This window comes from Saccostrea cucullata, unplaced genomic scaffold (assembly GCF_032062105.1).
Source record: "Saccostrea cucullata isolate Sc308-1 unplaced genomic scaffold, CSIRO_AGI_Scuc_v1 ctg597, whole genome shotgun sequence".
NCBI classification, from domain to species: domain Eukaryota; kingdom Metazoa; phylum Mollusca; class Bivalvia; order Ostreida; family Ostreidae; genus Saccostrea; species Saccostrea cuccullata.
Genome location: NW_026924857.1, coordinates 210,318 through 223,185, shown reverse-complemented (window position 1 = coordinate 223,185; position 12,868 = coordinate 210,318). Strand labels below are relative to the sequence as shown.

Here is a 12,868-nt window from a genome sequence, read left to right as displayed (position 1 = left end):
TTCCCTGGAGGTGAATTCTACTAGATGATGGACCTGTGTGCAATACTTTAAACTTTATATGATTATGGATTTGCACACCTCTTCTAAAACAAATTTGAAAAAGAATCTGTAAATTGTGTTTTGTAATTTTTGTATATACTTTTCTTTGAATAATGTAAAATTTTTCATAATTTGTTATCTTTCAAAAACCCTGGTAATGGATGCTGAGTTTTTGTCTATAAACATCTGATGACACTATAATCTTAATATTAAAATGTCTTAAATAATTAATTTTTGAAAAATTATCAGCAGGTAAGGTAAATTGCGTATGTCCTTAGGGACCCTTTCTTCGTAAAAGCAGTCAAATGATTAAATATTTTTTCTTCATATGATTATTCTTTACGCCTTCTTCCTTTCTCTCTTTCGACTGTGATCAAACGTAAGCATTGTACTACACGTATATGTCCATGCATAACAACTTCCACGTACCGACGTACCGGGAGTGGACTGCTACTTATTCAGTGTATTATAAAAATATGATTTTTTCATATTTCTAATTTGAAAAAAAACTAGCAGCAGATATAATGGTTGTACGAATATTTACAATTGTTACTAGTTAATTATAGATAAAGATTCCTTTTTATTAATCAGATTTATTGTAAATACTCTACATAAGCTAACTTTATGAATTTAATATAGTATATAGTTTTTTTTTCAATATCTCGTCTTCACACACTTCGAATTCTAAGGGGTTTGAACAGATCGCTGTGGCATATAGACAGCATAAAATTAAGAAATTACTGTCTAGTTAGTATAATATGCCAGGCATCAACAAAAGTGGGAAACATGGGATAATTTGCATAACGGGCGAAGCCCATTATGCATAATTATCCCATGTTACCTAGACAGTGATTCCTTATATTTCCATATCATTGTGAAAATAAAATTGTAGATGTAGACTTAAATGAAATGCAGACATAGATTTAAATTACACGAGGATTCCCATCCCAATTTCAATAGCCATCGGCCACTGAAGTCAAACACAACAGCAGCCGCACGATATTTTCATTCTAATTTGGTCTCCTTATAGGTTAGACTCGCAGACAGATGCGCACGAGATTTGATTGCATATTACGCCTCCTTAGCTCCTGACCTATTGACCTGCCTAACTTACATTCCGGTATAATTACCAAAGAATTAACTCCGCTAAGTTTCAAGGAGTTATCACAGAGAGAAAAATTAGAAATGGAAATATCACAGCATAACCCCCCTTCCTTCTCTTCAACACCACATTAAACATTTCCTTTTTTAAAAAGCGAGGCATTTATTGATATTTTAAGATTCCTTCCAGTATCTCTCCCCTTCAGAAATCTCAGATTGTCGAAGCTTAATTTTTAAAGTTTATTGTTGTTAATAGCCCTCCTGTTATCATAAAAAATTTCGACTATATACTTTCAATTTGGTTTGCAAGATAATTTGGTCCAACGCACTATGTGCAGATGTCACTAGTCCTACATTTGATTGATTGATTGAATGTATACTGTTTAACGTCCCTCTCCAGAATATTTCACAGATATGGCCGGTGAAGGGCTGCAAATTTAGGCCTATGCTCGGCACTTACGGCCTTTGAGCAGGGAGGGATCTTTATCGTGCCACACCTGTGACACGGGGCCCCGGTTTATACGATCTCATCCGAAGGACCGCCCCATTTAGTCGCCTTTTACGACAAGCCAGGGGGTACTGAGGACCTATACTTACCCGGATCCCCACGGGGCCCTACATTTCAAACTAGAGTTTTTAAGGATATATCTTTTTTGCAGTTGAGGTAAAAAAAAAATTGGAAAAATAAATTCAGAACTAAGCGCTGCTTTTTGTCCAGGCAATAAATATACAGTTTTCACAATGGATGGGACTGTAGCTCTCCAGTCAGTCAAAATATTTTTTCGGAGAACTACCGTTCTGCAGCTAGCTTTTGCCACACTACTATTACAAGGCACATTGTAGGAATCTCATGCATGTATATGGATATGTCTACTACCCTTAGCTACGCAAATAACAGCTTAGAAATAAAATGGTAAAAGCACTGTATGCAATAACTTTCCAGCCCCAACCCGGCTCTTATCCCCCCCCCTCCTAAGAAAGGTATGACAACGTTCAATTCTGGTGAAATTTATATTTAAAGGAGATTCTTTAATTAACTATGCGAATTATTCTAAAGCATCTTTATCTAAATGAGTATCATTTTGTTACTAAATCAAGAATTATGTTTAAGCTTTAAGAAAATCAACCCTACTGCAGAATTCAAACATAGTATAAACAATATTATTTCCATTTGTCGGCTGAAGTCCTCCACTTTTTTGCAAAGAAATACATTATGTGGACATTGAAAATAGCGTTTACGGTGTTATTGGGGATTAGCCTCATTTTAATATTAGCCAACCCCCCCCCCCCCCCCCCCCCCCGTTTAATTTGCTTTCGACGCCTATGAATTATGCTGAATATATCGTGACGGCTTATCGTCAATCATCAAACTGCAATATTGCGTGGTTTATAACGTGCAAACTGCCCCAAGTTATGTTAGAATTATCGAATTATTCGCATAACATAAGTTAAAATAATCTTTATTCCTTAAAAAAATTATAAGTTCGATTAAGGAACTTATTTTACATGCGTAAATACTAAGCCAATCGTACATCTATAATCCAGATGTTCCAATGACACGAATGTTTGTCAGACTGGCTGATGATCATACCCTAGTAACGTAAAATAATATATGTAACTTTAACATTTAAAAATAATACGGACTTAAAAATAAGAAATAGAATATATCTCAAGGTAATGTTTGCTTCAGGAAAGGTCACGTGACACGTTTTTCACTATACTACCGGGGACACGTGTGTAACCCCCAAGTATGAACCTTCGCTTATTATGAAAAGTTCACACTAACACACATCTTTTAATCTTAACTAACCGGGGACATTTTTTCAACAAGTTAAAAAATGGATATTTTCGGCTTTTTGGGGTAATTAGACATCCCTGATTTCGAATTTGGCGCTATTTTTAATCGGAGACAACCGGGGACGTCCCCGGTTGGAAGGTCGTCCCCGGTTGGAAGGTGTGTAAACAAACAAATGTCCCCGTTTGATACCCTTCACGCACGCAGAGCGAACGGTGGGTGAACGATGTGCGAACGCTTAACGCAACTTGGTGAACGATGTGTGAACGGTGAACGGTGAGTGAAGGCAGAACGCGAACGGAGCGCAAACGCGAGCGCAAAGTAAATCGTTCGGTGAACGAACGGTGAACGCAAGATGAAGGATTTATTCGGAATGCATCCGATCTTTTCCTTGCGTTGAGATTATTCTAGTATTCTATAATTCTAATTTCAGGTGCTTGAATATAAATAAACAATAAATAAATAAATAAATAAATAAATAAATAAATAAATAAATAAATATTAGAAACATTTTTGTTCTGTACATATATGTACCTATGTTTTAATCGATATTTTTGTAACACGATTTTATTGCCGTAAAACATGTGTATTTGTTTCCGAACGCGAGTAGATAAAATATAAAAATACTCTATTTATATAGTAAATATGCTTATTCTTTTCACTAATAAAATAATGTGGACTTCTGATGATAAAACTACTTCTTATAGAATGAATTATTTACATTGTACGCGGTTGAAACAACCATACATGTACATGTATTTCCGTGCCAAAGCGATTGTGAGTAAAATAACGGATTTTTTTTTCAAATTAACAATTATCAGTTGACATTGACTGTTATTGTACTGCATAAGACTCTCGTTTTATTTCAATTCTAATGCAAAATATTCTAGATTTATGTGCCTTTTGTATTCTTTTATGACGATTATTTTAGCTAACTTCTTCATGTATCTGTAGACATTTCCCGGCCGTGATTATACTCGGTCAAGATGTTGGAAAGAGGCATTCAAATTATTTGTAATAGATTAAATTTTCAAAACTAAATAAGAAATTTGATGTCATAGTTTTTATTGAACAGAGAAATGAAAATCAAAATAATTCGACACAGTGGAGGTGTGGAAATTGCGTTTCATCGAACATGTCAAAGGCAAGGAGCCACTTGGTATTCCAAGAAGTTTTAATATTTTTCCCTATCATTTCTAGATTTGATTTTGACATTCATGTAGAAAAAATAATTGGATTAAGTTTTAAATTGAATTTGAAACATATTCCCTGCCAGTTTAAAATACTACTGTCGGCACAAGTTTATTCTAAAATACTATTGTTTAATGACTGTTTGATGTTGGTTTTAAATCTGATTTTCTTGTGTTACAATACAAATTAAATATTGATTAAAATATCCTGAAAAAACTCAATAAGAATTTTATTTCGGGAGAAGAGGCACCGGGGTGGGGGTGGGGGGTTCTTAATTATACTGAATGGCAAACATTATCTTAACATATGTTTAGGTACTGTGAGGTTTTAGTTCTCTAATAATAGACTATTTAAAAAAGTTTGGTCTTTTCTAAAATTTAAAACCACAACATCAATTAAATTAGCTCTTAAGATATTTGATTAACTGAATATTTGCAGTACTGTTCATAATTCTCAAACCTACATGTAGCTAAAATACGTGTTACTGTAGAAATAATTTCTTTTATGTATTATTGTCCTGTAAAAGACTTGGATTAATTATTATACATCAATTAATAATTTGTCCTCTTTGAAATTACAACAAATTGATGCCGTGCGCATTTGTACATTGCCCTTTTTTAAAGTTAATATTTTAGCATCGTTCTACATACATGTAGGTACTCAAAGTATTATTTCCCAGGGAAATTTTATGAAATAAGTAACAGCTGAGTTATAATAGTAGAATTATAAATATCATAGATAATTTTTGCAATGAAATAATTATTCTTCAAACATGATATCTAAGTTATTTAATAAAAAAAAAACAACATGTAAATCCATACCATCAAAAAGATAAGTCCTTTCACTTCGGAGTTCCGAATGACAATGAAGACTGAACGATAAGTGAACGGTGAACGCAAGGTGAACGCAAAGTAAACGGAACGAAGAGCGAACGGTGAACGTTTTGTGAACGATGAACGCGAGCGCACGGTGAACATTGAACGCAATACTGTGGACGAAGAGCGAACGGTGAACGCACGCTGAACGAACGCTGAGCGAACGGGAAAATGGGAAAGTAGAACGTTTCAGAGACTGTAGCGGTGATATTTTACTAACCCAAAACGCTTGTTTCTGGTAACAAAAATGTGTTGCTGAAATGTTGCCGCAATATCGCAGCAATAATGCTGCAATAGTTTTACTTTGATGAGGGATCTTTTACTTGTTTGTAGTTTGCTATTGCAAACGCGGTAAGATTTCTACGTTATATCCTATGAGGACAACAGTAAACCCGCAATCTACCTTAAGATGCTATCTACATAAAATTGACATCTAAAGTTTAGTGCGCTAGGTTCATTTTATGCATAAAATGGTCCAGTCTCTACATCAACTACAAATAAACAATCACCCTCTTTACCATTTCAAATGTAAAGATAAAATGGAGACTAAGTGCTTTGTGGCAACGCACTTTGAAAAAAAATATGCACTGTATTTTTTTTTCAAAGTGAGTTAAAATTGGGACAAAATCAACGCACTTTGAAAAAAAATTCTAAGTGCGTAAAATTCTGGACACACTCAACGCACTTTGAAGAAAAATTTCAAAGTGCGTTAAAAGTGTACATAAACATTTTTACCATGGGGACATTTAACGCACTTTGAAAGAAATATGTATAAAACCTAAAATTCTAGACTTAGATTTTAGTAATAGAGAGAATAAATTTGCAATAATTGGAACACTTCTAGTATACCGGTACCCATAAATATGGCGCTAAAATAGGTGCCGCCGGAGATGGTGTACAATATATAGACGATCGCGTGAGCGATCGACAAAATCGAAAAAAGAAGCCACAAATTGCAAATTTGACCCCAAATTCGTGTTCCTTATGAAAATTTGGGTTAAAAAAACTGGTTTTTAAACTCAGTTTTTTTAAAATGAGAATTAAAAGATTTCGTAAAATAACGTACTTGTTAAGGAAGTAAAACTCCATTTTCCATTGTTTAGGAATGTGGTCACATGATCAATTTTTGACTTAATCTCATAAATATTCATGAGATGCGTCACTTGTGTTTTGGCGTAATGAAGAAATGCCTGACAGGACTCAAAGTGCAATGCTATAAAAATTGCGAGATTTTTGTGAGATATACAGGAATTTAACAAATGTTAGCTAATTATACTAGTTATCGATGGATTGAATTGTGCATCATCATCGATTTCAAAGGGAAAATATTCTGAATATTTGAACATTATTGTAGGAGGTCATGATATCGAGCTGCAGTTAACGGTAAGTCGCTTTTACAATAACTTGCCTAAACTCAGCGCTGAAAATCGTCATGTTTCGATATTAGAGTTGATTTACCCCAACTTTCATTAATTAAACTTTCCTGTTTTTTGTAAAGCAAAAATTTCATGAACTAGGCCTAAACTAAAGTGTAAGATATCGGCACGATTCGACAGGCTGATTCATGCAGGTTTTCAATTTTTTACACAAAAGGCACTCACAGTAGTGTCTTTTGTAAGCAAAAATTACATAAATTAGCCCAAAGTCAGAAAGATTACAGAGTGGATTTATAAAACAACACCAATTTTAAAAACTATATAACCTAACCCTAATCACTCGATCGGATGCGTTTTGGTGAAGCGAGTGAGGAATTGCGGTTTGTTTACATTCTGCATAGCAACAGCAAGGGAAATAACTGCTAATGCGCAATCGCGTGATTCTGGGGACCGGCATACTAGAAACTTCCCCAATAATTAAATCTTTCGAAAATTGGTCATTACAATGCAAGAAAGAGTGTTAGATATATTAGAAGGAAATTTGAATAATTAGTGGATTTTTGATCGGCAAGATATACTTCAATTTATTTTTGGGACAACCTTTGTATTAGGAGTATACTAGTATTTAGTTTTGTATAGATAGTTTTCGATACACCAGGAGTTATTTCCCGTTGGCCGCCGTACTGGAGGTCCAAATGCTCATATTCCTTCATTTTTCAACCAATTTAAAAATTTTTGTATTTGCTATTTTGAATTAGAAATCATTATTTTTCTGAAATATATAAATTTTTGAAAGCATTTTTTATTTAAAAAAATTATTTATTAAAGATTTTCAACCAAATATATCTGCTACAACGTCTTAAACTTGGTAAGACAAAGAGGGATAATCACTGAGTCGACCTATATGGTGACCAACGGGAGGTAACTTTCGCTAAATTTAGGCCTATCGAAAACTATCTATTGTATACTTTATTTACAGGGTTGATGACATTATGATAAACTTATTAAAAAAGGGTCAAGTGTGTAAAGACTAATACTAAACCCAACTCTACCTACCTCACCTGCCCATTTTACCAAACACAATGAAAATATTGCAACGTTGTTGATAACGTATAGGTGCCTTCTTTTTATCATATCTGATATGTTTTAGTCTAAAGTGTACGATATATTAGGGATTTAATAAGTCATTCAACTTTTTTTTCTAATTGACGGCGATCTTTCATATCAAATTGCTAAACAAAACACTCACCTCTTCCCAAGTTTCAAATAGGCAATAGAACGAACGTCATTTTTAAATAGCTCCTTTTCTTCACTAATACAATCAATCCAATTAATAAAAAAAACTTCTGCAGTTTTTTTGTCTTCATAAAACCGTGTATAAATTATTATATGCTTCTGCAAAGGAATTTCCAAGATATACGGTTAACTTGACAGCTGTTCGTTGCTCGAATACGACTGCGTCAACCATATTTTGTCGCAAGTAATCGTCATATTGACGTTATTTTTACATTGTGACGTCACAAAAAGTTATAGAACTTGTGTAAGACCCTATGTATGACAAACAAACTTTATTCGGTAATAACCAATATTTGCCCCCCAAATCAAACTTGGATGGAGATATATTTAATTAAGCTCTTAAACAGGGGAGTTTATGCTGACTTCAAAGCACTGGATATTTTCATAAGTAATGACGCCATATGTGCGTAATGACGTCACAAACATGACGTAAATTTCAGTTTTTTATGAATTTTACAGAAAAAATGTACATAATTCGTCGATATTGTGAGTAAACGTCACCGAGCGCATGTGTGTTCAGGATCAATATTTTGATATTATGTGTAGAATGATAATATCAATGAAATATGTCAATATTGTTCCTGAACAAACTTGCGCTCTATAAATTTTTAAGCTAAAATTGTTGAAATTTTGTCCATTTTGTCCTTTTTCTGAAAAAGGATATAAAATCGGACTAGTTTGTGACATCATAAAAACAAAAATTGTGAATACACTGCTTTGACACTATAATATTTTCTGTTAATTTATATTTCTCATACAATTTATTGAATTCAGCACATTTCAGGAAGTTCTTAAAATCTTACTTTTGTGGGGGCAAATATATGCAATATACTGCATATAGTTCTTTCATTCTGATTTGAAAATTGATCCGTTATCAATGCAGTGTTGAATGATTTATGTCAGTATTTAAAGCAAGTATTAAGAATTTATGGAAGATTATTTTATATAACGCTAACATTGTCTCTTAATTTATATGGTAAGGAGTATAATGCCAAAAATCATTTTATTCTACATAGATATTCAATTACATACTTTGTTCAAATATTTTAAAGTACCTGCAGAATTTTGTATTTTTTGTCTCTATTATCAGTCAATACAGTACAATCTACGGAGGGAAAATCTAAAAACATCTCATGGACTGCTGAATATTTTCCAAGAAGTGGAGATTACAAAATATTTCATGCATATATTGGAAGACCGCAAATAATAATGACAGTAACTAACACAACATATAAAACAGACTTTAAAATGAAATATTTATACCATGCAAAACCCGGATCTGCCAATGTTTTATTTGAAGTTAGAAATATATCAGTAGAAGATGCAGGATATTACGTAGGAAGTGGAAGTGAGTCAAAGGCCTTCTTATCAGCGAAGGGGGTTGTTCTCGTTGTTTCTGGTAAATCCTTCATAAACGATCATCTGATAAATAAAATTAAAAATATAAGTTTAAAAACTGAAGTTATGAGAAAAGAATTCACGAATTGTACAAAGGTTTGTAAACAGCAATAATCCACCTCTCATTTCCTTCAACATTAACATTTTAATGATAATTTATTCAGGAAAACCAGAGAAACCTAAAATAACGGGAGACCTGGAAATTAAAGAGGGAAGAAATGCCACCCTGAAATGTGAAAGTAAATCTACATCTGCCCCCGACTATCATAAGTTCCCAGCATTATCGTATACTTGGTTTGTTAATGGCACCAGAATAAGCGGAGAACAAAGTGTAAACTACAAATTTAAGGTCTACAGAAATGACAGCTACAAAGGGTACAGTTGCCAGGCGAAGGAAACTCTTGAATCAGAAAGAAGTGACGAAATTAAAATAAACATTTTGTGTGGGTATATTGCTAAATCTTCTTCTGTACTTTTATAGTAAAACGTCAGATATTTATCCCCCGCTTGAAAAGTGGGGGATATTATTTGGGTTGTCCGTCCGTCTTTCTGTCTGTCTGTGACGCTTCCGTTTCCACACGATATCTTGAGAGCTCTTTGAGCTTTTGCAATGAAATTTAATAGCAACTCCGTATGGACGAAAGAAGACCCCTATTGATTTTAAGGTCAAAGGGTCCAAGGTCAAGGTCATAAATAAGCAAATTCTGTCTGTTATAACACTTTCGTTTCCACACGATATCTCCAGGACCCTTTCAGCTATTGCAATGAAATTTTACATAACAACTCCCTGTTGACTAATGAAGATCCCTATTGATTTTGAGGTCAAAAGGTCAAAGTTTAAGGTCGTTAATTTATACATTCTCTCTGTTTGCAACAGTATCATTATATTTTAAGAAGATTTTGAGCGGAGGACACAAATTTTCTGAATTAGCTTGTTTTATTAGTAATTATAGTATTACATGTCGCTTTTTTTAGCACAGTCGCATGAGGAGAGTAATTGCGTATAAAATAGGTTCTCGGCGCACATAATGTTCTTATTACATCTATTAGAGCTGTTTGATAAAGGCTATTAAATAAATGAAACACCATGGATTGTATAAAAGAAGATGGGCGCATTTGGCGTGTGATCTGCAGGAATCATTTGTACGAAACATTTATGGTTTAAATATCCATGATTTGGTTGGCTGAACATAGCTTGTCAGAGTTTACAAATTTTTTTCAATAAGTTTGAAAGTTTGAGATTGCAACATTTTTTTCCGTTGTTCCTATAACATATCGTTATGTTTCACAAAAAATTAACGGCTAAAATATTTAATGCATATAGATGCATAATACTTGTACATGTACATTATATAAAATAGAGGATTGGAATTGATTTCACTCGAGAACCAAACTGAACCAAAATTAATCTTATTCAAAATTTTAATATATCAGTACATAAAACGAAACTGACAAAATAAATGGTTATTTGCACGAAAAAAATAATTAACGCCCCATGCCAGGCTCGAACCAAAAACTTTTCGAATCCAAAAACTGAATAGGTAGCCCAACTTACTGAGCTCTCACCGCTACACATACATGATTGATTTTAAAAGGACAATGAAGCACCACATTCACACATTTGGATTTTTTGGGAAAAGTTCGTTTTTCGTGGTCTCTGGGTCTTTTCTCCATATTTTTAAAAAAGTGTATTCGTTTCTATGAATTAAAATACACACAAATAACGTTTCAAAATCATGGAGAGAAGACCCAGAGAAAGAAAAATTTTAGAAAAACGTGTTTAAAAATGTACCATTTTGTACAAAATGTATGGTCTGGCCAATTTTCAAGTTATTTTTTAGCAAATCAAAGCTCAATTTCGGGATAATATTTTCCTTTCCTGTTGCACAGGAACCCGATAAATAAATAAAAATTATAAAAATTTCATGTGACTTGTCGATAAAATATCACTTTTCAATTACGCCCAGATTCCTGCCGAATGCCAATCAAAAGCGCTCTCGTTCTTTTGACAATACCGAACATGAATATTTACATGTATGTGAGTTCACTTTTGCATATACTTGACTCCACGTAAAGCGATTCCGCGGTCTAGTGGTATGTCCCTCCCTTCACATGTGAGAGGTCCCGGCATCGAATCTCGGACGATCCTTTTTTTCACTTTTCTTCTTTTTTTTTTACTAAATGATAGTATTCAGCATGTGAAATGAAAAAATTATGAGGTTATAAAATCATCATTACAGTGTGATAAATATTCCATATAAAAAGAATCTTATCAACACATAATAAAGAATAAGCAATCAAATCTTTATATCCATATTGACTTACATGAATTTCATTTGTTTTAATATACATGTATACATTTAATAATTCTACAAATTCAGTCAGGGGGGTCCGATTTCTTCCTCTAAGTGGAGGACACGAATTCTTTGAATTAGCTTGTTAGATTAAGGTACAGTGGAAAGGGTTTATATGAGTAATACTTTCTAAAGTAAATATATATGGAATTCAATTTACAGCCCAGTCACATCTTGCAGGATATAACGATAACTGATGAGTATTTCTTTCTATCCGTAGTTGTTTCTGTTGGCATACGTTTCTTATCTTGAAAAGTTCAATCCGCGGGAATAACCGTTTTAATTTACTTTGTTTTTTTTTTTCGTATGGGATGCGATTATCATATTCATTTTTTTTATTACAATGCTAATCTGAAGTGTCTGAATCAAGTTTGATTAGACCTTTTTAAAGTTATATATGATAGGTATATTTAATTGCTAGTTTATCTACATGCAAGTTTATAAATACTAGTTATATAAAACTGTACTGATAAATACAGTTGTATGCCAAATATTGCGTTGTTTTCCATTTATTTTTTTCTGGTAATACATGTACTTGATGAAATATTTACAGTCTCTTACTTTGTGTCATATTATATTTGTATGGGCTAGCTTCTGCTGCTCACTTGCGGTACCAAGTCATAAACTCACTGAAATGGTCATTTATCAGCAAATATTTTCGGAAATACAACGTAAGTTTTTTATTATTATATGCATTCCTCTTTTCACAGACGGCCCAAGAAGTGTCAGGATATCATCAAAATCGCTCCAAGACATAATAACAATTAGAGTTGGTGCTCCACTAGGTCCGTACAACTGCTCAGCTGACTGTAATCCGCCTTGTACCGTACAGTGGAAATATAAACGTCCGGAAGGAGATATGAAAAATGTTACACCCTATGGGAATTCACCATTACCTTTACCAGATCTAAACGCAGACAGAACTAAAATGACTCTGATTCGATGTGTAGCTAACAACAGTGAAGGACGCAAAATTGATGGCATTAAGTTAAACATTCTCTGTAAGTGCATTTTAATATGTTAAGGGTACAATCGTTTAGGTGAGTGCAAATACTTATTCAGTGATAAAAATAATATCAGCCTCTTTAAACTGCAAAATATTGGAATGTTTAGAGCAAGTTGTATTATCGAAAAGTTCATATTTTAACAAAAAAAATCAGTCTACTATTCATCCACAATATCCATGGAATCAAGGTGAGTAAATTATTTTTTTTAAACTTCATTGTTACCGAGAGAAAGAATTTTGCACACAATTCGCAAGAATCACAAGAATTGTTGGTTTAGAAGGTTATGCGAAAAAAATATTTGAGTCAATCTGCAAAGTAAGATATCCTTAGAACTCATAGTTTCTTTTTCCATTTCTATTTTAGAACTCATAGTTTCTTTTTCTAATCTGAAATCAGAGATTCGCAAATGGGGGATTGAATGAAAGAGTTATTTCTT

General features: G+C 33.3%; 1 protein-coding gene across 1 annotated transcript in view; it reads left to right on the top strand.

Moving 5' to 3' along the window:
* LOC134267456 (hemicentin-1-like) overlaps positions 1-12,868 on the top strand; it is a 50,213-nt gene that overhangs the window by 16,895 nt on the left and 20,450 nt on the right. The window contains exons 3-5 of the mRNA XM_062749663.1: positions 8,764-9,072; positions 9,236-9,514; positions 12,136-12,426. Coding sequence (XP_062605647.1) covers positions 8,764-9,072; positions 9,236-9,514; positions 12,136-12,426 — 879 coding nt within the window. The remainder of the gene's footprint in view (positions 1-8,763; positions 9,073-9,235; positions 9,515-12,135; positions 12,427-12,868) is intronic.